Source organism: Labrus bergylta, chromosome 12, assembly GCF_963930695.1.
Source record: "Labrus bergylta chromosome 12, fLabBer1.1, whole genome shotgun sequence".
Lineage (NCBI taxonomy): Eukaryota > Metazoa > Chordata > Actinopteri > Labriformes > Labridae > Labrus > Labrus bergylta.
In genome coordinates, this window is record NC_089206.1 from 19,458,278 (window position 1) to 19,480,895 (window position 22,618).

Below are 22,618 nucleotides of genomic sequence, written 5' to 3' on the forward strand. Positions count from 1 at the left end.
CTGTAGTTAAAAGATGTAAAAAAACAAATAAACAAATACACACAAAAAAAAGTAATTCCTTCACCATCACTTCTACATTACATTTTACATGGCTGAAAAGGAGTCATAGGAAGCACAAACCTTCCCCTTTATTACCATGAACTTTCTATTTATGAATATAATAAAGAAAATAGTTACATATTTAGTTAGAGAGATAGACAATACATAATGTTTACATGATCATGTCCTCAAGTTTACTGACAGGTACATGGAAAAGGCATCATCACAGTTAAACTGCTCTGATATGTCCAAACTGAACATTTTTCAGGTTCTGTGGAGCTCTATCATTACTTTGCACCGCCCATGCGCACACACACGCACACACACACACACATACACACAGACACACACACACACACACATTCAGGCATACGCGATACACACCTCCTAGATTGGCCCCCAAGCTGAGCCCCATCTGACTCATCTGAGTGGTTATATGAGGGGCTAATTCATGAGTCAAGTCTTTAGTCTTTCACATTCATCCATAACTGCAGTACTTCTGACCTTTGTCTATTTGCTGTTTTGAAGTTCGTCCTCAGTGCAGGTCAACAGGTAAGCTTTCTGACTTCCTCACTTAAGACTTGTTTTCTTCTCACATTGTTTATGCATTTATTTATTATTATTATTATTTTTATTATTGGTAGTAGTAGTTCAAGTAGGATATAAGTAGAGGTTTTGTCTTTGTTATTGTTGTTATTTTTGCTGTCAACATTCCTATCATTATTTTGTATTTTTAATAGTAGTAGTTGTATCACTTTTAGCACTATCATAAATATTATTAGTAGCAGTGCTGTCGTAATTTACACTGTTATACATCACTATTTAACAATTGCATTGTTATTTATTATTACTATCACCATAAAGTATTCATAAATTGTTACAATAACGAATGATTTATTGATTTAGTTTTAAACACAGGTTTCCCAAAGCAATATTTAATCACTGAGAAGAAACATTAGATTAACAACCTGTGGCCAGCTGAAGGATATGGTTCATTTTTTTCTAAAAATTGAATGGTTTGGGAAGAAATTTCACACAAAAACATGTTACATACTTGTTGTGTTTAAAGGCACTCATGACTTGAAGATAGAATCTAACCACAAGAGAAAGCCACAATCCCAAGAATTGCTCTTATCTGCTGACCGCAGGATATTGTGCTGGAAATTATAGGGACGGTCCATCTTAAACTAAACGGCATCATCAGCAAATATAAAAGAGTATCAATAAGAATATCAATAAATTCAATAATTAAAGTCACAGTTTAATAAATTATTAATTGAATATTTTGTACATAATACTCTCAGTGTATAGTAACAGCTAATGACGTATGTCAGGGCAGCACATGAGCGTCTGCAGGGCAAAGATAAGAAGCAGAAACCTGCCACACCCTCGAGGAGGAACCTACTGGTTCCTATAGCTCAACTAAACCAATACATACATCATATTGCCCCCATAAATAAGTTATGCTTTGGAAACTATGATGGGATAGTTATTTTATGGATCTAAGTATAAAGTTGGATCATTCCTTGGACTTCCTGATTTCACATTTTTATTTTGTTTTGACTCAATTTTAACTCAGACTCAGAACAGTTGAAGAACAATGGCAGCCTTCCTACATCACTGTCCCTTCCTTAAGTCCGTTCCCAAGCCAGCTTTGAGGAGAACTGGAGCCGCCCTGCTGTCTATGGCAGATCAATGTCCAATCATCACTCGACAGATAAGTGTGAGCGGCCTAGGCTCTCTGGAGGACAAGCTGACTGTCTCACCCACAAAAACGAAGAGTCACCTTCTTCCCACTGTGGACCAAAGGCAGCAGTATACCCAAACAGCTGTTCAAGTAGCTGTGTCTATATCAAAAGGCTGCCCTTTTGTCACCACTCAGATTGGGATGGTCAAAGCCAGCCCTGAAGTGCAGGAGGACCTCCAAGAAGGTGAGGCATTGTTTATTGCTGCAGAAAACACATTCAACATAAGAGTAATTGAATTTGAATTTAAACAGAGGCAAAAAAAATCCAGGATCTGATATACCCTTACTCCTTTTTTCAGGTTTGATGAGCTCTCTCTTGAAGGATTTAAATGATTCAATTCTCCAAAAATCAGCTCAAACTAACGCAGTCACCCACCTCCTTAAAGACAGCATGAGTATGTCTTATCGTCAAAATAACAGAGAAGCTTATATAACCTGTTATTTGCATTCATTCAAACAAAAAAACTGTCCTTCTTGCAGTTGGCCCCAGCTACGACTATGACAGCTTCTTCAATGAGAAGATCGCAGAGAAAAAGAAGGACCACACATACAGAGTCTTTAAAACAGTCAACAGAAGTGCTGAGGTATTCCCTTTTGCTGATGATTATTCTATCTCCGGGCGAGAGGGCTCCCAAGTGTCTGTCTGGTGCAGCAACGACTATCTGGGAATGAGTCGGCACCCTAAGGTTCTCGGTGCGATCAGGTAAAGTGCGACAGAAATACAAATGTGACCTTATTATGTTCAAGTATCAAAGACTAGCTCAAACTTCAGTTCGTCTAGTCATTCAGCTGTCTAATACTGTATTTCTGCAGTTCAATAGTGTGTTTATAGATTTTAATTTTACGTAATGGTTCTCAAGTCCATTTAATTTGTAGTGTCAATGATCGATTATTAAAGTTGTGTTAAAGGACCAACCTATCACTTTCTTTTCCATGTTTTTTATTTCTACATTGTTATACCAGGTTAAACTTTTGAGACTTGAATGTTTTTATTTCTGTCTGCTCTTTAGTCAAGGAGGCAAATGTGGAGTACTTCCAGTATAACAGCAACAGCCACTTTTAAGACACATTTATTGAGTGGGTTTTGTAGCATGTGCCAATATTCCAAAGCTTTGAACAGAAATATGATGTAAAAAAAAAAAAAAAAGGATTGGATATCTTTTGTGGCATGATGCTTCATCATTGTGCTCTGGATGTCCTCAGTGATGCCCTGGAGAGACACGGTGCAGGAGCAGGGGGGACCAGGAACATATCAGGCACCAGCAATTTTCACGTCTCTCTGGAGAAGGAGCTTGCTCAGCTGCACCAGAAAAATGCAGCTCTGGCCTTCTCCTCCTGTTTTGTGGCAAATGACTCCACCCTCTTCACTTTGGCAAAGATGCTTCCAGGTAAACACTGATCTCTGAACAGTGGTTTGCTTGAATAGATTCAAGAGTAATGAATAGTGAAGTCTAGCAGAAATGTTTCAGAGGTGATATAGCCTATTATTATATTATATCAAATATTACAGATATATTACATTATAGAAAATGTTATAAGGATGTGTTACTGTTCAGAGAGAAATCAGCTCCACTGGTTTTATGATGTGTTCACTGTGCAGGTTGCGAAATCTACTCTGATGCAGGGAATCACGCATCAATGATTCAGGGCATCAGGAATAGCGGAGCCAAGCGCTTCATATTCCGCCACAACGATAGCCGACACCTGGAGGAGCTGCTGCAACGCTCAGACCCAAAGACTCCCAAAATAGTGGCCTTTGAGACTGTGCACTCAATGGACGGTGAGAACAATGTTTGCAGTGCTAGAGTTATATTTTAAGTCATTTATTCCATTTGTCAGAGATATGGTGTATCTATCTAACTACTTGAACTGCACTTTTATTTATTTTTTTAATTATACAATGATCCGTTTTATATGAGATTTTATTCTTTATGTTTGTTTACTAAATACAATTATAACATGGTGTGTATAATAGTTTACAAAGTGAAAAAGGAGAAAGTTACAAAAGTTTGCACAGTAAGTGTGGAATTTTCTTAGTTGTATGTACATTGGTAGCGACATTGAATTCTTCATGTATTTTGTAAATTAAGTCCAGTAGGCCTACCTAATGATCAATAAAATTCATAATCTATAACTAATAAAGACAAAGTCCAGTTGGGAGTATTATATCTCTATAATCTGCAATGTTCAGTCTAAATTATCCATTACTGTCTTGCCTGGGAGGAAATAGTTTTTCTCCTTCAGCTCTCTTCTGTGTGCAATAACACACTCCTGACAGCTCCATAAAGCACTGAAGTACGCTGAATGGATTTCTGTAACTGCTTCCCAAAAGAGGATAATGACTATATAAAACACTGACTCTATTTTGCTTTGCGCTAGGCCTACATATTTTTTATTATGCATTTAAGCTAGTGAGATATTAGTATTTCGAAACAATGTAGATAAAACATATGTTTAAGTGAATAATGCATATCAAGATCTTACACTGTGGTGACATTTGCAGCACAGATTTCCTGCTGATCAGCTTTATGGCTCACTTCTAAATAAACAACTTATTCTGTGGGGCTTTCAGGGGGCATATGTCCTCTAGAAGAGCTGTGCGATGTGTCTCACAGATACGGAGCCCTGACGTTTGTTGATGAGGTTCATGCTGTGGGTCTGTATGGAGCACATGGAGCTGGTGTGGGAGAGAGGGACAACGTGATGCACAAGATTGACATTGTTTCTGGGACCTTAGGTGAGTATTGACCTTTTTCTGAAAATGTTCCACCTTCATTACCCACCTGTTTTATTTAATCTTCAGGATGACGAAATACCCGATGCATAAAATATATTAAAGACCACTCCTTAGCTGATAACCCTTCTCCTATATAGGTTATTTCACAAGGGCAAGGCAAACGACCTCAAACTGTCTTAGATTATTGCCCCTCTTCTTAGAATAACTCTCACTTCCAGCCAATTGAACTAACTGGAATTTAGGCAGCAATAGGCTACCTCTGAAAAAGCATGTCACTTCTCACATGTAGGTTAAATGAGGACATGAGAGGATGAGTGAGCTCAGGGGAAAGCAGATATTGTATCTGTTGGGTGCCAGCTCTACTCCCTCTCTGGTGTCTCTGATAAAACCATCAACAGGGATTTCATGCTGTGTGAAGCTTTAAGACAGACGAATGGTTTTAGGTAGGAAACCCTGTCAAGCTCTTAGATTTCAACATTAGACTTTACTTAAGCTATATGGTTGCAAGTGCTCAATAGCGGGGGAAAAGAAAGAAAAGTTAAAGTAACAGCAGTAACAGTCACTTTAAATAGTGGCGTTAGTAGTTTAAGAGTAGGCCTAGCATTTCAGTAGCTTTGAATAGCTTTTGAGTAGCTGTTTTATTGATTAAGAAATGCAGTAGCATCCAATCAAGCTACAATTTTCCCACAACAAAGTTGAAGAACAGCCATAGACTGTAAATATCAAGTGTACAGCGGAGCGCTCTTTCATAGCCTTTTTCAGTGACATATGAACGTGGAAGAATGGGATTAGTTATTACTGATTGACACTTTACATAGGGGCCCATTTACCATTTACAATAATCCTTATTAAATAAAAATATGTAAATGCATATTTTGAAAAATCAACCACTTTTCAAAGTAATTGTATTATGTCTCAGTTGTGCCATTTAGAATAACATCCTTTATATTATTTGGTAGTATAACCAGTAAAATGTATGTTTTATAAGCTCATAATCAAATATCTTTAAATGTGAAATGTAGTCTTCAAGGTCACGTTACCTTTATTACATACCTTTATCAAACCAAACAAGTATAATAAGCACTACAATGTCATAATAGTTATGTATGTCACATCTTGATCAACAATAATTCCTATCTCTAATTATTTCTGTCCACTCCCCTTCCATACTTTTTTCTGTTGCTGTTTCAGGCAAAGCCTTCGGCTGTGTTGGAGGCTACATTGCCAGCAGCGCCGCCCTGGTTGACACTGTGCGCTCCCACGCAGCTGGCTTCATCTTCACCACTGCCCTGCCCCCCATGGTCCTGGCTGGAGCTCTGGAGTCCGTCCGGGTCCTGAAGAGTCCTGAGGGCCAGGGGCTTCGCAGAGCCCACCAGAGGAACGTCAAACACATGAGACAGCTGCTGATGGATAAGGGCCTGCCTGTGGTCAACTGTCCCAGCCACATCATACCCATTCAAGTATGAGAGTCTACCAGTGCTGCTACATTACAACCATCACTCCAGCAAATCATCATCTGACTTTTCTGGTAGTTAGTAGTGGTGGTTGGAGTTTTGGTCATATTTTTAGCAATTTATGTCAGGATGATGCATAAACCTACAACCAGCATCAGCATTGTCAAAATAAGTCTTTTGTAATAGGAGCTGAATAACAATTCACTTTTAAAAAAACATTTTAGGTGGGCAACGCTGAGCTGAACAGTAAGGTGTGTGACACACTTCTTGAGAGACACGACATATATGTCCAGGCCATCAACTACCCAACAGTTCCTCGTGGTGAAGAGTTGTTACGTCTGGCTCCATCTCCTCATCATGACCCCGCCATGATGGACTATTTTGTGGGTGAGTGCAGGGAACCTTAGAGAAATTAGGTCTGAGTCATTTTTGTTAGTGTCTAATCAATTTAAGGGGAAACAATGGCTGGTACAAGTGAATTATGTTTGTCCTTAGTGATTCTTAAGCAATAATGAGTCTCTTGACATCCACCTTCTCCACAAACCCTGCTATAGCAGCAAATAACACAGTAATCTTAATGACTAGATATTTGTTTTTAAAGTAGTAAAGAAGTAAATATCTGCAAGTACGTGTACATTTTTATAAATGCTTGTGTTTTTTCATAGAGAAACTGGTGGAGGTGTGGCAGGACTCTGGGCTCAGGCTCAACAGCGCGGCCAGGGCATCTTGCACCTTCTGTGACCGGCCGCTGCACTTTGACCTTATGAGTGAGTGGGAAAAATCCTACTTCGGCAACATGGAACCACAATACATAACTCTGTCTGTCTAATTATTGTCTTAACAGGAGTCAACAACATAAAATTATTATTGTATACTTACATCCATACTTACAATCATACAGACATAATTCAGGTGCACCAGGGGGAGTGCGAAAGTTATTATTTTGTAATTATTTTAACATTACTTAATGTCAGTGGTATGGACTAATTCCAGTATTAATTTCTGTTTTCATGTAACAATACTAAGTTAATGGATATGATTTTTTTTAAAGTGTGCCTTCTTAATTTTAGGAGCATAAAAACCTGCACATTAGGCACTTTCTTAAATCTCTTATCTGGTTGTGATGGATTGAATAAAACAATACTATTTAATTTTATGTGGTGTGATTTCTTTCATGTACTTTTTTCACAATGTTTCAACTAATGTTTCATTCAGTAATTAATGCACTATAAACGTTATGTGGTACACATACAAATATATATTTAAACATTTAAATGATTAGGGGTGATACAAATCTTTACCTTTCATACTCTAATATAATAATTATATAAAGAATGAATGATATTCATATGATGCATGAAAAATTACAATGAATAATAGAACAAACCTTTCCAGTTATCCTTAAGACCTGAATTGAAGTTGGAAGACATAAGATGTATACGTAATGTGATGTAGTGTGATGTTAAGTGTCCTCTAAGAATTTTCAAGCATGTCCTATTTAAGCCCTTAACTTGAGCTCCAATCAATGACGTTTTCTGACATGCTGGAGCTCCAATGAGGAGTTTGTGGTCATGAAACAGGCTGAAATTAATACAGATGCCTCTACATAAGCTTACAGCAGACAAGAACATCAGTGATTAAACTGATCATTTATATATAGTAATGTTTAATGCCTGTGACTTCTGATTCATGATGAGTAATATGTTTTAGTGTTAAAAGAACACAGGATGAGATGTTTTATCAAAAAATGCTAATTACTAATCAAGACAATATCAGCAAAAAAGTTAGAGGTACTACTTTGTCCACAGGGATTGCCTAAATCAATTTAAACCAAAAGTTCCTCACAGGCACTTAAAGGTATAGGCACTTGCATGGTTACATTATGTGACCTCAGCTGGAGCTACTTATTGATTCTATCCTCACTAGTTGACATTACAGGGGCTGGTAACTTCTCGTTTGACCTTTGCCTTCAGTCTGCGAAGCTCTGGATTCTCACGGTCGATAATTAGGCCACATTCAATAAATGCCCAGGCTTTATTGAGCTGCTGCTCTCCATAGTGCTGCAGCGCCCCCCGCAGGAAGCACTCAGCCAGACACAGCCTCCCCAGACCCGTCTCCACACACTGGACGGTCTGGTCCTTGTGAAGCTCCAAAGCTCGAGTGAAGTCCTCCAGAGCTGCTCCCTCCCTGGAACAAATCAGCAGGCTGCGGCCACGTCTACACAGGTCCTCCGCCCAAACTCGAGGTTCATCTGAGCAGCTGGAGTCAGTTCCCTGGTGTCTCTGGATAACTTTATCTAGATCAGCTATAGCATGTTCATGTAAGCCCAGCTGAGAGAGACAGGCAGCCCGCTGACGAAGATACTGAAGTCTTTGATTTCCCACTGCGTGTACTGCAACATTCAGGAGTGTAAGGGCCTGATCCCAGTGACCACCTGATGACACTCTGCTGGCTTCCTCTGCTGCTGCCTGTCATAGTGTGGAGGGAAAGGGAGAGTAAATATGCAGTTGATAAATGCATTTATCCACATTTACAGCATTTAGGCTTCAATGGAAGGTCATTGCAATATGAAAACGATCTGCATGCATACTGGCTGAAGTGGTTGCACTAATGATCAGGCAATAACGTTTACAAGACACACAGTATATGCCTAGGAAGAGAAGGAGGAGCAATTGAAGCAATTGAAAGGAGCAAAATTCAAAGTTTTGAAGGTGAGCCACTTCAATATAAAACATTTGTAAAGTCATTACAGCATCGAGAGCAAGAATCCAAACACAAGTTGTCTTTATTATCTCAAACAATACAACACAAGAGGACAGCAAAGGGAACTTGTCAGTAGTTGTTTGTTGTCATATAGTTGTCAAATGGTTTGGACAGAGCATTAAGAAAAGCTAAATCTTTACTTCACAAGCATTTTGGAAATGAGCATAACATTGCTTCAGCTGAGAAGGCTCTTTTGTCGATGTCAATAAAAGCAGATGACACTAAGACTTCAAGCACGTTGTTTCTTGGATGATGTATTTATTCTTTTAATGATATCACCTACATGCACAAACTAAATATGCCTTCCAACTAGATATCCTAAAGAATCCATCTTATTGTCTGAGCGACAAATGTAGAACTGTGGTCTGTGATTTACAGGAAAAACCAGACATGGTAGATTTCCTGGAAAGGCAAGTGAGGATAGTAACAGATTCAGTATTCAGAGACATTAAAGACACCTCTACATTGGGTAAGGACACAAGGAAATTTGAGCAATGACAGAGGAATAAAGGAAATGTGAATTTGCCAGTTTTATTTGTTATGTGGACTGAATCATGCTTTGGATATTTGACATTTATTGAAAAAAAAAGGCTGTCTCTGTAAGGTTTTTAATGTGTGTAAGGGGCACATCAGCAAAGACTGCAGGAAGCGACTCTCATCCAGTTTGCTGCATATTCATTAAAGTAAACTTGAAATGGATAAAGAACAAGCAGAAAAAGTGACAACAGGTGAGAACAGTGCTGTAGCCTCAGGTCAACCTATAGTGTTGTCACTGGGGGATAATTGCAAGCTCTCAATAGTGCCTGTTCAAGAAAGGGCTAGGAAAGGGAATGCAACAGCTATACATTTCTTAATACTGGTAGCACGGCATCACTCATCACTGAGGGGCTGATGAACAAGCTTCATCTTTAAGGAAGAAGATCAACTATTCTCCTGAAAAAGATGGGTCAAAAGAAGGTTGTTGAAACCTATATTGTTTTGGGCCTAGAGGTTGCTGGTCTGAACAACAATTTGCATCCTTTGCTAAATTCCAAGTGTCAAAGGACCATACCTGTTCATAAAGGAAACATTCCGCATCCAAAGGTTTTTCAAATAAATGGAGTCATTTTAGAAATGTTGAACTGCCAGATATTGACTCTGAGTAAGAGTCGTTAATTGGATTATATGTTCTGAAGGCCCTGGAACCACTGCAGGTCATACGGAGTGTGGAGTTGGACCATATGCTGTAAAAATAATGCTTGGCAAGACAGTTACTGAATCATTGAAGGAAAAGCTTGATGATGCTGATGAGCAGGCTGCCATTGATGTCAATATCATTTCAGTGGTAAAACTGTTTGAGCTTTTGTAACAGCTGTTCAAGACAGACTTTCCTGAGTGTGTCATGGATGACCAAGAATGTTCAGAAGAAAACCAGCTGTTCTTGGATTCAGTTCAAAGCCTGCAGAGCTTGATTGTCATTACTGCATCAGGCTAACATTAAAGGACAGGAACATACACATGCCTTCAAACAAAAGTGTTGCTGAACAACATACACCTAACCTGAAGAAAACGTTCAAATTCATGAACAGTAAAACAACAAGAGTTGTAACTGCCGAGATATGTGAATACACCAATCCAGCAACCATGGTTTCACAAGGTTCATCAGTCAAGTCCGTTCTTGAGAAAAAAACATGGGTCTCCAGGTCTCAGATTCTTCTTCAACCTGTGGAGGAATGGTCTCAAATCTTGGATGTATTGGAAGAAATCTAAAGACCCTAAAGTCAGAAACATAAATATATAACAATGTTTTTATGGCAGGATCACAATCATGATTTTTATCTAATTTACAAGTTACTGACCAGTTCAACCATACTTATTTCCCTGTATATTTTTTAATGCACAAAAATGTGCTAAAAAGTGTAATCTAGTTTAAAGTCTTCAGCAACAACCTGTTTTTCAATACATTAAATGTTTGCCAATGTAGTTGGCACCATCAGGAGTCTTCTGACACTCTTTGTTTCTACTCTACTGACAATTCAAAGCGCTTTTACAAACAGAATCATAGTTGAAATTGAAACTCGATTAATTTCCCAGCCCTAGGTGAAAAACCACTCCTTCTGCACAAATAAAAGCATCATCCAAAAGATCTGCACTTGTTGCCCAAATTGCCTGAACTGGCTGCATCTAATGCTAAGGTGGCCGTTTTGGAGGCTTCTGCTGGATAAGGTCTTTCTCATGCACCAACAGACAGCATGAACTCTTGTTTTTAAAACGGAAAAGAGAAAACTGTTACCAGTCAATACACTTAACCCCATTTCCAAGGAATATGAGCCTTCAGCACATAAGGAAAGGGTTGATCATTGCAACAAAGTAAACAGTAGTGAGCACGAACAAAACAACCTGAAAAACACATTTTGATAGCAAAGCGACATCCTGAACCAAATCAGCTTAAGCCTTTGGAAACATCACAAAACTGATGGCCTGATACAACAACTGCATGGGTAAATCAATTAGTAGGCAACACATGGATCATCCACAATGTTATCAGATTCCATCTGGAGATGTTGTCACTATTATGCATCAACAAAACAAAATAACAGCTGCCCTTGCACACCAACAGCGAATACTATCTTTGCCAGCATGAGACATTCCTGTGTTTGGAGGAAATCCATGTCAATATAAAGCTTTTATTAAGGCATTTGAACAAGGAGTGGAGGACAAAGCTACCTAAGCAGACTGCTAGTACTTCCTGGCAGCCAAAGGAATTGGTTCATAGCTGCCAGCACATGACGCTGTACATACACTTCAAGAAAATTCTGGGAACCAGTACAAGATTGGAAATGGACATATATGTAGAAAAGGCTTTAGCCTAGCCAACAGTAAAGGCAGAGGATGTCAAATCTTTACAAACCAATTCTTTATTCTTGCACAGATGCTGCAACGTGATGGAAGAACTTCATCATAATTATGCAAGAATTGGATATGCCCAGAAATTTGAACATGGTTGTTTTCAAGTTGCCATACAAATTAAGGGAACCCTTCGAGAACTTTACGCTATCAGAATGTAGGCCTGCTCATAGTACCTACAGTACATTCTCTAAATGCAGTATGGGAGGTGGAGCCTTTAGTTATCATGCCCTTCCCCTTTGGAATTGTCTACCAGTCAAGGTCCGGGAGGCAGACATATTCTGTACTTTTAAGTATAGACTCAAAACATTATTTTTTGATCAAGCTTATAGTTAAGGCTGGCACAGGTATGGACTAGCTCCTATCTCTCTCTTGCTCTGTGTATTGACATCATATTACTGCATGTATGTTATGAATTGGCACTATACAAATAAAGATTGATTGATTCATTGACTATCTGCAAATCTTAGTTATTAACCACATGTTTTCCTGGGAGCTCCTGAGCTCTCATGTCTTGTAGGTTCCTCGGGATTGTTGGAGGGGAAGGCCTACTGCTATCACCTCTGTTTGTCCCTGTCCTTCTTCCTGCATCTTATCCCACCTCCCTCTATCCCATTTTTCAAGCCTAGCGCAGTTTCGACAGATGGCTGTTCATCATGACACTTCTTTTACAAACAACTCAAAGAAAAAGGGGATATTTTACTGTCGTTGTTTTTCACATGCTCATCTTTTGGAGAAATGCGAACTGTTCCTACGAAAGAAGCACAGAGAAAAGATCCACTTCCTAAAGGAGAAGGGAATATGTATATATTCATATTCTAAAAGGTAAATGCTGAGTCGCTGCAGAGACTGTTCAAGCTGTTTAGCAGCAATTTTACAGTACATGAATGACTATTTAATTCAAGATTCAAAAATCTTTATTGTCTTTCACATAGTGATAGAAAATTACCTTCGGTTAGAGGCTCAAGTATCATTAAATCATTCACATCCATTTATATTCACATGAAATCATAAAAATAATGAGCTTGGGCTCAGAAGAGGTGTCCATGTAACAAATAAAGTAAATTGGTGCTTTCTGTAAAAGAGGTGGTTTCATTTTGGAGAAATGGAGTAGCAGCAGTCGTGCAGTGTGGCAGACAATTGCAGAGATCAATGGGTGAGGGACAGAAAAGAACTTGATCTTGATAACAACAATCTTCCTGTTGAGAGAGATTTAGGTATGTTTTGGTGTGACAGACTCCTTTAAATTCAAGATGGAAGTTAAACAACCAATTACTCTGTCTGCCAAGATGTTTCAACAAGACCCCTGCAGGAGAAGCTGTGGATAGGACGATGCTATACCATCAGAGATCTTAAACCAATGGGAAATGTGGTTGCATGAAGTTAAGTTGCTCTCATCATTCAGGGTTGAAAGATGTGTAAATCCAAAGAATTTTGGTAACCCCATACACGGCCAACTACATCATTTTGTGGATGCCACTAAAGATGGCTGAAGAATTGCAGTCATTGTTCACGTCTCTTTCCTTTTGGGTAATGCCAGAATTACACCTCTAAAAAGATGGAGTTTGGGAGCGTATGATATGTTGCATTATAATGGACTTCACTTTGATTACGTGAGAAAGAAGCCATTTTTAAAGGTCCAATATGTAAGATATCTACTGAATTGAATCATAAAATTACATTACCATCAGACATTAAGGAAGCATGCTATGTTCAAGTGTTGTCTTCTCTGTCAACGACCAGTAAGTACAACCAGTCTCCAATAAATAAAATAAATGAATGAAATAAATAAAGTAATCAATATAGCCTATATATAAAAATATTTTTTTAAATTGCAGATACAAGCACTGACACCTTTTGGTTTCTTAAGCCAACACATCTGGGACAGAATAGTTTCATCGCAGAACTTATAAAAACAATGACAAACAATAAAATCACATTCTGCGTGTAATGTAATGTTTGTTATGTCTTGGCCCGTTCAGAATAACTAGCAAAAGGCTGTTTAAATGCAAATGACAGTTGTGTTTGCTCCACGGTCTCCTTCTTCCTAGTTGCAGTGATGTTTACGTTCGTGTGGTGCCTTTTCGAGTGATTTTAATAAGTTGGACTTGTTGCCAGCGAAGTGCCCGATGAGCAACGTCGGCACACTATCTCGTTTCGTCAATGTCTCTTAGTTCATTAATGTATTTAAGTGGGAAACCGAAATGTTCCCACACAGGAGACCTTATCGATAGCGGGGGATCTTCCAGCATGAGCTGCTCATTTGTTGTGACTACCATGACGCTTGCCGGCTGTGGTGTGCTCCCGCTTTGCGGTCCGTGTAGGAACACAGATTAAAGCACTTTAGTGCCGCACGTAACAGTTTCTTGCCCCAGGCTGATGAAAGTCTAACAGTCACAGAGTGTCAGACCTGCCGCTGTAAAGTACCGCTAACCCTTAAACCATCACCACCTGTGAATGTATAGACTATTCAAAACATTTAATGTTCAATAACCTAATCATGTAGGCTATACTTTAATATCGTCCTCTTCATGCACACCTTTAAAGTAAATACTGTAAAAAAAAAAAAAAAAAACCTCTACCTTATGTAGGTTATATTAACCATCTGTTACACAATCACATATTTTCTTTCAATCCCATCTCAGCATTTTTGCACTACTACCATGCACTATTGTCTTATTTAGCCTCGTATATATTATTCTTTGCTTATTTATGTTCATATTTAATGTTAAACTTTTGTATATTGAGAGCACAGGTCACCGAAGACAAGTTCCTTGTGTGTGTGTGTGTAAGCATACATGGCCAATAAAGCTGATTCTGATTCTGTTTTACTTCAACAAAATGCAGGATGAATCAGTGGAAATTACTTCTTTTAATGTCAGTGGGGTTTTATATCCGATTAAAAGAAGCAAGATCTTGTCAAAACTGAGAAAGGAGAAGGCCAAGATAGTATTTTTGTAAGGAACACATATGAATGAGTTGCTATACTCTTGTATACAATACACTAAATCATTAACATATAATATGAAATATGCTATATATACACAGTATATATAGCATATTTCAGAGACTAGAAATGAAGGTGAAAGATTTGTCAGGATTACAGAACGAATTGAAGGCATTTTGGTCACTTAATGAATGTTTATGCACCACCTGGGAGTGAATGGTTATTTTACAGACATATTTTTGATGTAATGGTAAACTCCCAGGAGGTGGTTATTTGTGGGGGAGACTTTAACATCAGGCTCAATCCTATACTAGACTCATCAAGGGCTGCTAATGATAAGCCTCTAACTAGAAAAGTTAAAACTTTATGGAAGAACTGGGCATATATGTTTGAAGGAATCTGCATCCAACTAGTAGAGACTATATACACTGCTCTTTCTCACTCTCGGTCTACTCAAGGATAGACTCCTTTTTTTAAATTTACCACAGATAGGCCTATGGAAAGGATTGCAATATTGCTACAATTGATCTGTCAGACCACATAGCCCAATTTCTCTGTGTGTTATTCTAGAGAAGAAAAGAAGGAGATCAAATTGTAAATCAAATTCAAATATACTAAATGACCTCAAAATAGTGGAGAAATTGAACAGAGACATCAAAGACTATCTGGAATTTAATGATACTGAGGAAATATCACCAATAATTCTATGGGACACGCTGAAGGTGGTAATGAGAGGGAAAGTTATTTCCATAACTACATATATGAAGAAACTTAAAAAGGAAAGATTAACAGAGCTTCAAACGAAATTAAAACAGCTACAACCTGCGCATAGTAATAAAATACATCCTGATTTAAAACTGAAGATTAAAAACTTCAATAGAAATGGCAGCTGCCATGATAACGTCTGCTTGTTATAACCAACCGCCTCTTCACAGCTGCTGACGCTCACGCAAGTGACATCCTACGGCCTGACAGCCTGGGGGGAAAAACTGTTCTTCTGTCTGGTTGTTTTGGCGTGCAAAAATCTGTAACGCCTCTGAGTACGCATGGCACAAAAGTGCTTTAATCTGTGTTCCTACGCAGACCGCAAAGCGGCAGCACACCACAGACAGCGTGAGAAGTATAAATAGATAGCGCCCTCTGCTGTAAAAAAAAAAGCATTGCGATTAATTTTTCAGAGTACCGATGTGAACCTTGACACCTCACGATTAATCTTCACATCCTTAATTAACATAATTAACAGTAGAATTTTTTATAAAGTATTTTCCTTTCCTTTCTTATAATTTATTTTGCAACACAACTAGCCTAATTATAGCTAAGCAGATATATGGGCATGTTTTTGTTCCTGTCATTTGAAATGTATTGCAGAAAAACAATAATTTGCTGATGGTTGTAGAACAACAATGTTACAAAAGCAATCACGTTCAACGTATTAATGCCGCTCTCTCCATACTGAATTGAGGCTTCTTGTTCTAGGCATACCTGTGCAATGAGTTTTCGCTGATTTACTGGCATCAAGGACAGCAGAAAGTCCAGACTGGATGATTCTTTCTCACTAAGTTTGCTGAGCCTGCGAGCCGCACAGCGATAGTTACTCTGCCAGGCCTCCACCACACCCAGTCTGGCTTGAGCCACTGCATCTCTTGGCTCCTGGCCAAACACCTGGCCCAGATGAGCACCTGCTGCTTTCACGTCACCTGGAGTAGATGGACCACAACAGCAGGGGTAGGGATAACAGTAAACAAGAAGTACCTGATAGAATGTCTTTTATCAAAGTGGAAACAGCCTGAACCATAATGTAATGTAACTAGAATGCTGACATCAAGGATCCTAATGAAAATTCAAATCTCACCTTTGGCTAAGAGTGTGTCCACATATAGGAGATGCCACCTGGGGTCTCTGCAATCAGTCCTCATCAGAGCTCCACCAATTATAAAAGCCTTTCTAAGCAGCTCTTCATGGCAGGGGACAGCGTTAGTGACTAGGATGTCTGACAGATTAGATCGACAGAACTGATGCAGCCAATCACAGACCAGCTTGCGTGCCTTGTCCTTGAGGGACAGGATGTCTTTGGTGACTATGTCTGTGTTCATCTGAAGTGCTGATAAGATATCATTGGTGCATTCCTAAAGGGAAAAAGATTTCAATTTTTTTTATTTATTATTAATTTAATATTGCCTACAGCTATACCAACTTTTTGTTAAACTATGTCTATCGTATCAGGAAAATATGCAAAAAATAAAATATGTTTGTAAAAGAAAACAACATTCAAATCTGTGATATCATGTATAGTTTAAAGTGTGCTCACATATCAGCCCTTTTTCTAAGCTTTGCAGATCAACATGAGCATTGTGAAGCTCCTAAAATTTGAGATTTTCAAGTTTCCTTTTACAGCTAGTTGCAGCTACTAATTTGTAACGCTGAAAAATGTATCTTAAAGTCTAGACACCTGAAAAGTATGATGAACTGTGAATAGAATACCTGTTGTTGATTCAGCATGAGATACGTGAAGCCTCTTCCACAGAGTGCATGAACATGTTTTGGGTGACGCTTTAAAATGGCACTGAAATCAAAGATGGCAGTCTTTCTTTGGCCCAGCAAGGCATAACACCTTGCTCTCTCCAGCAAAGAGTCATCTGCCTCACCACCTACAACAATGCAGTTATACGACTGACATGAAAATATTTACAGCATTTATATTTTTAATTTTTCTAACTTTTTCTATAAATATACATTTACTTGCCCTTAACCAATGACAGTTCAGAAGCTCGATGACATGTGTTGAAATGTATTCACATTGACAGTTTTTCGGCTAAGGTTGCCTGTCTTTAAATTAAATTGTAAAACAAAAACAATCTGCCTGCTTTTTCACCCATTCTTGAGAATTGGGACAAATAATGCCCTAGCACACAAACTTTTAATGTCAAAAGATTTCATATATCTGAAACAAATATGAAATATCACATTTTTGCTCTACTTTAATTTTTTTAAACTTCTTAACATCCACTACGCCAGAAAACGCCCTAACCCAGACAACAATTCAAAACTTCAAACAATTTAACAATGTGCCAAGTAAAGCATTCAAAATATCAAACCTGTAATACCTACTGATTACATAGATGTAAAAAATACTTTTATTGTCATCTACATTTCAATTTTTAAAAAGAATTATGAAAACTTTGGCCCATCAAAGTTGTGTCCGAGATTTTTGGCAATTCCGTCTGACTTTTACAAAAAGTTAATATAATCAGTCATAAAGGGGTGAGCTACAACTAAAGGACCCCTGTCTAAATTCCTGGTTTCAAAAAAAGGGGTTATGCTGTTCAAACATCGTAAGGCTTTCTAGTTTTTTGAGAAATTCATTAAATAATATTACTATCAGTTGTGTATAACAAACATCCACATGTCATGAAAAGATTTTAATCACCAGAGGCCATGATAGCAATGGAAAGATATGCCACAGCCTCCCTCACTGCGCTTTCCTCTTTTGTGCCCTCCAGGATGCGTTTAGCAGCAGTGTGACAGTGTGCCTGCAGGAGTGTCCGATCCTTTTGCTGTGCCACCGCCAACAGAGGGCGCAAGCAGCATGTATCACCACAATGGATGAGCTTTTTCAACAGCTGTGAGGAAAATGAAAAGGCCTTTGTTTCATCTTTAATTAGTGATAGACGCTTAGGCTCACATTCTCTAACTAAGATGTTTTTTTTTATTTGGAGGAATATATTTCTTCTTTCAATAAATAAGGACATTCACTGTCACAATCCTATAGGACATAATAAAGGTACATTGTTTGAAGAGTAAAGGCAGTGTTGACTGTTTATCATTCCATTCACAAAAATGATATAACATTTTCTTTTAGATTTATTGAGAAAAAATGAGAAAAATGCTGTGTGTAGTTATACATCTGAATACTGGGGACTTTAACAGGTGATCTGCATGATTAAATGCCCCCCTTATTGCAATATAAATAAAACAATGTATTTATATTAGTGTGACTGTTCCCCTAGTATTGAGACAAGTTGAGATTTAATGTGCCGACTTCATATGGCACCGGGTCTATCAAATGCTTTCGCAACAGAAATACAAATAAAGAAATCTAACTTGAGGGTTTTAAAATTAGTCGTTGTGGTCCTTTATATCTTTAATATAGTTTTTTTGAGGCTTTTTCATGAGAGCAATTTCAGTGAATGGGAAAAGCACATGCAGGCAGTTACTCCAACCCTAGAAAAAAACAGGTTTTGTGTTTTCACCCAGCTACCACTAAAACAGGCAACATTGTAAAAATGCAACGCCTTTACAAATGGTGATCCAAACATTTTCATGCAAAACAATCTGAGTTTTAGACTCACTGCCTAGAACCTACATACCTGATTGGTGTCATATAAAAAGCCTCTGTGCAGCTGCAGCAGGGCGAGTCGAGCCAGTATGGATGCCCGTGGACTGCTGGGCCCAATGGAAAGTAGTAGTCGATAGGCCTCTTCCACCCGGCCCAGCTGGTACAAGGCATCCGCCGCCATTATCTGAGACGCATCATTCCCGGGCTGGAGCTCCATCAACAGCAGAGCCAGGGAGTGGACACCAGCAGGAATTCTGATGCACAGAGGGGGAAGAAAGAAAAACAACAAAATAAAAATCCTGAATGAGGACCTTTTAATTTTATTAAGAAGACTTTAAAGCACTGTTGACAATGCATTTTGAATTGTAGACAATAGAGGCCTACTTAAAACTTTAGCAGATCACCAGACTTCTACAAACATTGACTTTAATAGTCCGTCTTGGGACATTTATTTTGGTCTTTTTTATGCCTTTATAAGACGGACAGGACTCTTTAGGGACTTTGATACAATCACACGTCAAATTGTCTAAAAAAAAGTAAATTTACAGTTTATAACTATATATGAGGCAAGCATTATACCCTGATCTCTGGTTTTCTCTCTTTGATGGAGCTTGTGGCTGATCCCCTTTCTGGTGTTGTTGGGAGTCTTCATGGGAACAGGACCTGGATTCATGCTCCCCTGTCCCCTCCAGCATTACTCGTCCTTGCTCCAGTAAAACAGTGACTAGGAGTCCCCGGTAGTTCCATGGCACCAAGCAGCGAACAGTCAGTGCTGTTTCCTGAGGCTGCAGCCTGCTGGCGGTCACATAGTCCAGAGCTGTGAGGTAGTTTGAGCTGCCCATCATGCGCAGGAGGCCCCTTCCACACAGCGCCCGCACACAGCTGGTTGGGTGGGGGGTATTGTGTTCAATCACAGCCTGGAAGTCTTCTAACGCCCCCTTGTGGTCATCAGAGAGAAGTCGTGCATATCCACGAAGAACCTGTACAGTGTTTTGATAGCTTTGCTGACCTTGAGCAGAAGCTAGCTGGCTGCAGATAGAGAGTGCCTCTTTGTGCTCCCCTCTGAGTAGAAGAGAGTCTGCCAGTCGTACCCGCAGCTCTCTGCTTCCGCCGTCAGGCTCCAAATGGCACAGAGTCCGTAACTGACTGATCACAGGATCCAGGAGTTCGACTCCATCAGTAGATCGAAGGTCTGGACGGATGAGGACCCGTTCTCTGTAACCAGACAGGCCCCTCTCTGCCTCCTGACGGAGATGATTGCGAGCAGCCATCCCTGCACCTTGATCTGAGAATAACTTTTGGAAATAAATCCTGGCAGTTGCAGGATGGGTCTCAAATGCCTCTCCCAGGTCCCTGCATGCCTCTGTGGTCCTTCCACCTGCTGACAAGCAGGCTGCTGCTCGACACGTTAAGAGCTTTGTTCTTCTCTCATCAGTTACTATGAATGACATGTCCTCACTACTCTCTGTTTTCTGACAATGACCATGATTCAAAAGAGCCGAGTAAACCTCTGCACTGTCACCAAACCTGCCTATCAAAAACAAATATGCTGCTTGGAGTTCCTGCACTTCTCTATTATCAGGGGAGATTGTTAACAAAAACTCAATAATTGTTGAAGAAGTCTCTACATCAAGCTTTTCATACTCCTTTGACATTACTGCACAATCATTGTCAAACATCAAAGAGGGAATTATTTGCAGTAGTTGGTCTCTATAAGCCTCCACTATTTTGGGAAGGTGCTGAGATTGTCTTCTTCGAATGAGAGTGACAGTTTCAGATTTGTTGCTTAGGTAAACCCTGAGGTAAAGCTTCAGCCCCTTGACACTGTGAGGCTCAGAGAACAAGCAGGCCAGAGCTTGTGTTATCTCCAACACAATGCCAGTATTACCTTGTGAATGAAAATTGTGCTTCCCTTCAAGCAGAGCAGTGCAGCGAGCAAAAATCTCCTCACAGCTATGTCCACCATTCTGAAGGAGAGACTCCATTTTGAAAATGGTGGCGGACAGATTGTTGGGGCAGAGTGTGGACAGAAACACGGCTGCAAGACCTTTATTGAGACCCTCAGCAGGCTGGTTGTCCCCATAACCATCCAACCAGCCTTCTAGAGTAGAGATCACTCCACCCAGGCTGGACTTCAGTTTCCGCATGTGGGACATAGTTGAGGCAGCATGAGCCCTAAAGGCAGACATGTAGAGTGTGGTAGCCCTCTCCAACTCTCCGGCCTCAAGGAACTTGTCCCCTTCCTCACATAGCCCTGAAACACTGACCCCAGGTCTGACCACAGCAGTCATAATCAGTCAGCAAGGCACTCTCTTTTTCCTTACTCGTCCCAGTGATTACAGCATTGATGTCACCTGATGGTTGAATAAAAATGAAACAAGGTCAAACATAATTTGAAGAATTTTCAAATTTTCAAACCTGCACATGAAACTAAATATTGAAATCAATGTCAGCATACAGTAAAGAGTTGGTTTGGTTGTACCCCAAGTGACTTGTAGGCCAATAGCTAATTATTTTCATGAGTTATACCTTCAATTTGACCAGTGTAAATGAATCATCTTTTTTGACAGGTCTTGATAAAAGTCCCACTCAGGGGCCACTGACATGCCTTACAGTAGAAACGGCTGTGAGATCATGGCTATGAGCTAGACTGTGATAAGCCTGGAGAAGTCTGTGACTGTCCTCCCCTCCTTTTTTTTCTGCTGGGATGTTGTGGGTTGTATCTTTTTGTGGAACAGAGAGGCAAAAGGGTCCTCTGCTCTGCATATTCATTGGACTCTCTGGCTGTGGTGGAGATCCTGGAGGTCTGTCTATTAAGAGAGGAGACAGTGTTTCCCTTTTCTCTCTCTCCTCCTCCTCATTTCACTCTGTTGGAGGCCCACCTCAACAGCATACACAACACGACTGTGAAACTCTCTATCATAATCTGGACGATTTTCCTTAGGCCTGCAAACATGACTTAGGCTACTTGTCATCTAAGGAATCTATCTCCACTGCTGCTGGCTGAACCTCCTTTGTGCAGGGGGGGTGATGACGCCAACTTTTCGCCACACATTCACCCAATCATGTTCTGCATAGAAGTTACTAAGCAGACCTAATATGATCCTAAAGACGTCGGACAGCCACCGATTTCATTAAGTAGCCTAATTCTGGGCAGCTTTCTAAAATATACTAGCCTACCTGTAAACCTCTGTTAGAGGGGGGTTTCTTCTTCTCTGGCGTCTATACCTGCAATAAGCCTCATGTTGCAAACAGCCTATAGACCTACTAACCAAAACTTATGGTGACTTATTATATATGGAAATTACTCACCGATTATTTTACTGAACGTCCGGTGTAGCCTACAGAAAACATTGGCCCCATTACTGTAATTCAATAGCCCGGCCGCACAGGGTTTCCATGACAACGTGGTAAACTCATACAACAAAAGCTCTCGCGAAGTTTCACACGTTTGAAGCAGACGGAAGTACGCTGTACGTAAGAGAACAACGCCTCCTCGCGCTGTCCTCTTTTCGGAATGGGACCGTCCTGATGCGCGAGATAATGATTTTAAGCACGGGCCCGGTTGCCAATGGAAACCATTAATGCTTGTTTCCCCAGGAAGACCACAACACTGCAGACAGCAGCTCGTGTAGTCGACTTATCAGTTCCCTCACGTTAACGCGGACTAAATTCATAGCTAGTGCTAGGAAAGGAGAAAGCTACATAA

At 39.6% G+C, this 22,618-nt stretch overlaps 2 protein-coding genes across 2 annotated transcripts; one reads left to right on the forward strand and one right to left on the reverse strand.

Moving 5' to 3' along the window:
• Nucleotides 1-433: 433 nt before the first annotated feature.
• alas2 (aminolevulinate, delta-, synthase 2) lies at nucleotides 434-7,128 on the forward strand. The gene is made up of 10 exons (XM_020632359.3): nucleotides 434-591; nucleotides 1,619-1,970; nucleotides 2,086-2,181; nucleotides 2,267-2,489; nucleotides 2,990-3,174; nucleotides 3,387-3,566; nucleotides 4,359-4,523; nucleotides 5,715-5,983; nucleotides 6,202-6,364; nucleotides 6,643-7,128. Exons 2-10 carry the CDS (start codon nucleotides 1,640-1,642, stop codon nucleotides 6,804-6,806), a joined length of 1,776 nt encoding a protein of 591 aa, XP_020488015.1. The 5' UTR covers nucleotides 434-591; nucleotides 1,619-1,639; the 3' UTR covers nucleotides 6,807-7,128.
• Nucleotides 7,129-7,242: 114 nt separating this feature from the next.
• ttc34 (tetratricopeptide repeat domain 34) lies at nucleotides 7,243-21,303 on the reverse strand. The gene is made up of 7 exons (XM_065961630.1): nucleotides 19,489-21,303; nucleotides 18,941-19,163; nucleotides 18,001-18,193; nucleotides 17,055-17,221; nucleotides 16,426-16,699; nucleotides 16,056-16,270; nucleotides 7,243-8,445 (listed from the first exon to the last, which is right to left on the reverse strand). Exons 1-7 carry the CDS (start codon nucleotides 21,198-21,200, stop codon nucleotides 7,900-7,902), a joined length of 3,330 nt encoding a protein of 1,109 aa, XP_065817702.1. The 5' UTR covers nucleotides 21,201-21,303; the 3' UTR covers nucleotides 7,243-7,899.
• Between the last annotated feature and the right edge of the window lie 1,315 nt (nucleotides 21,304-22,618).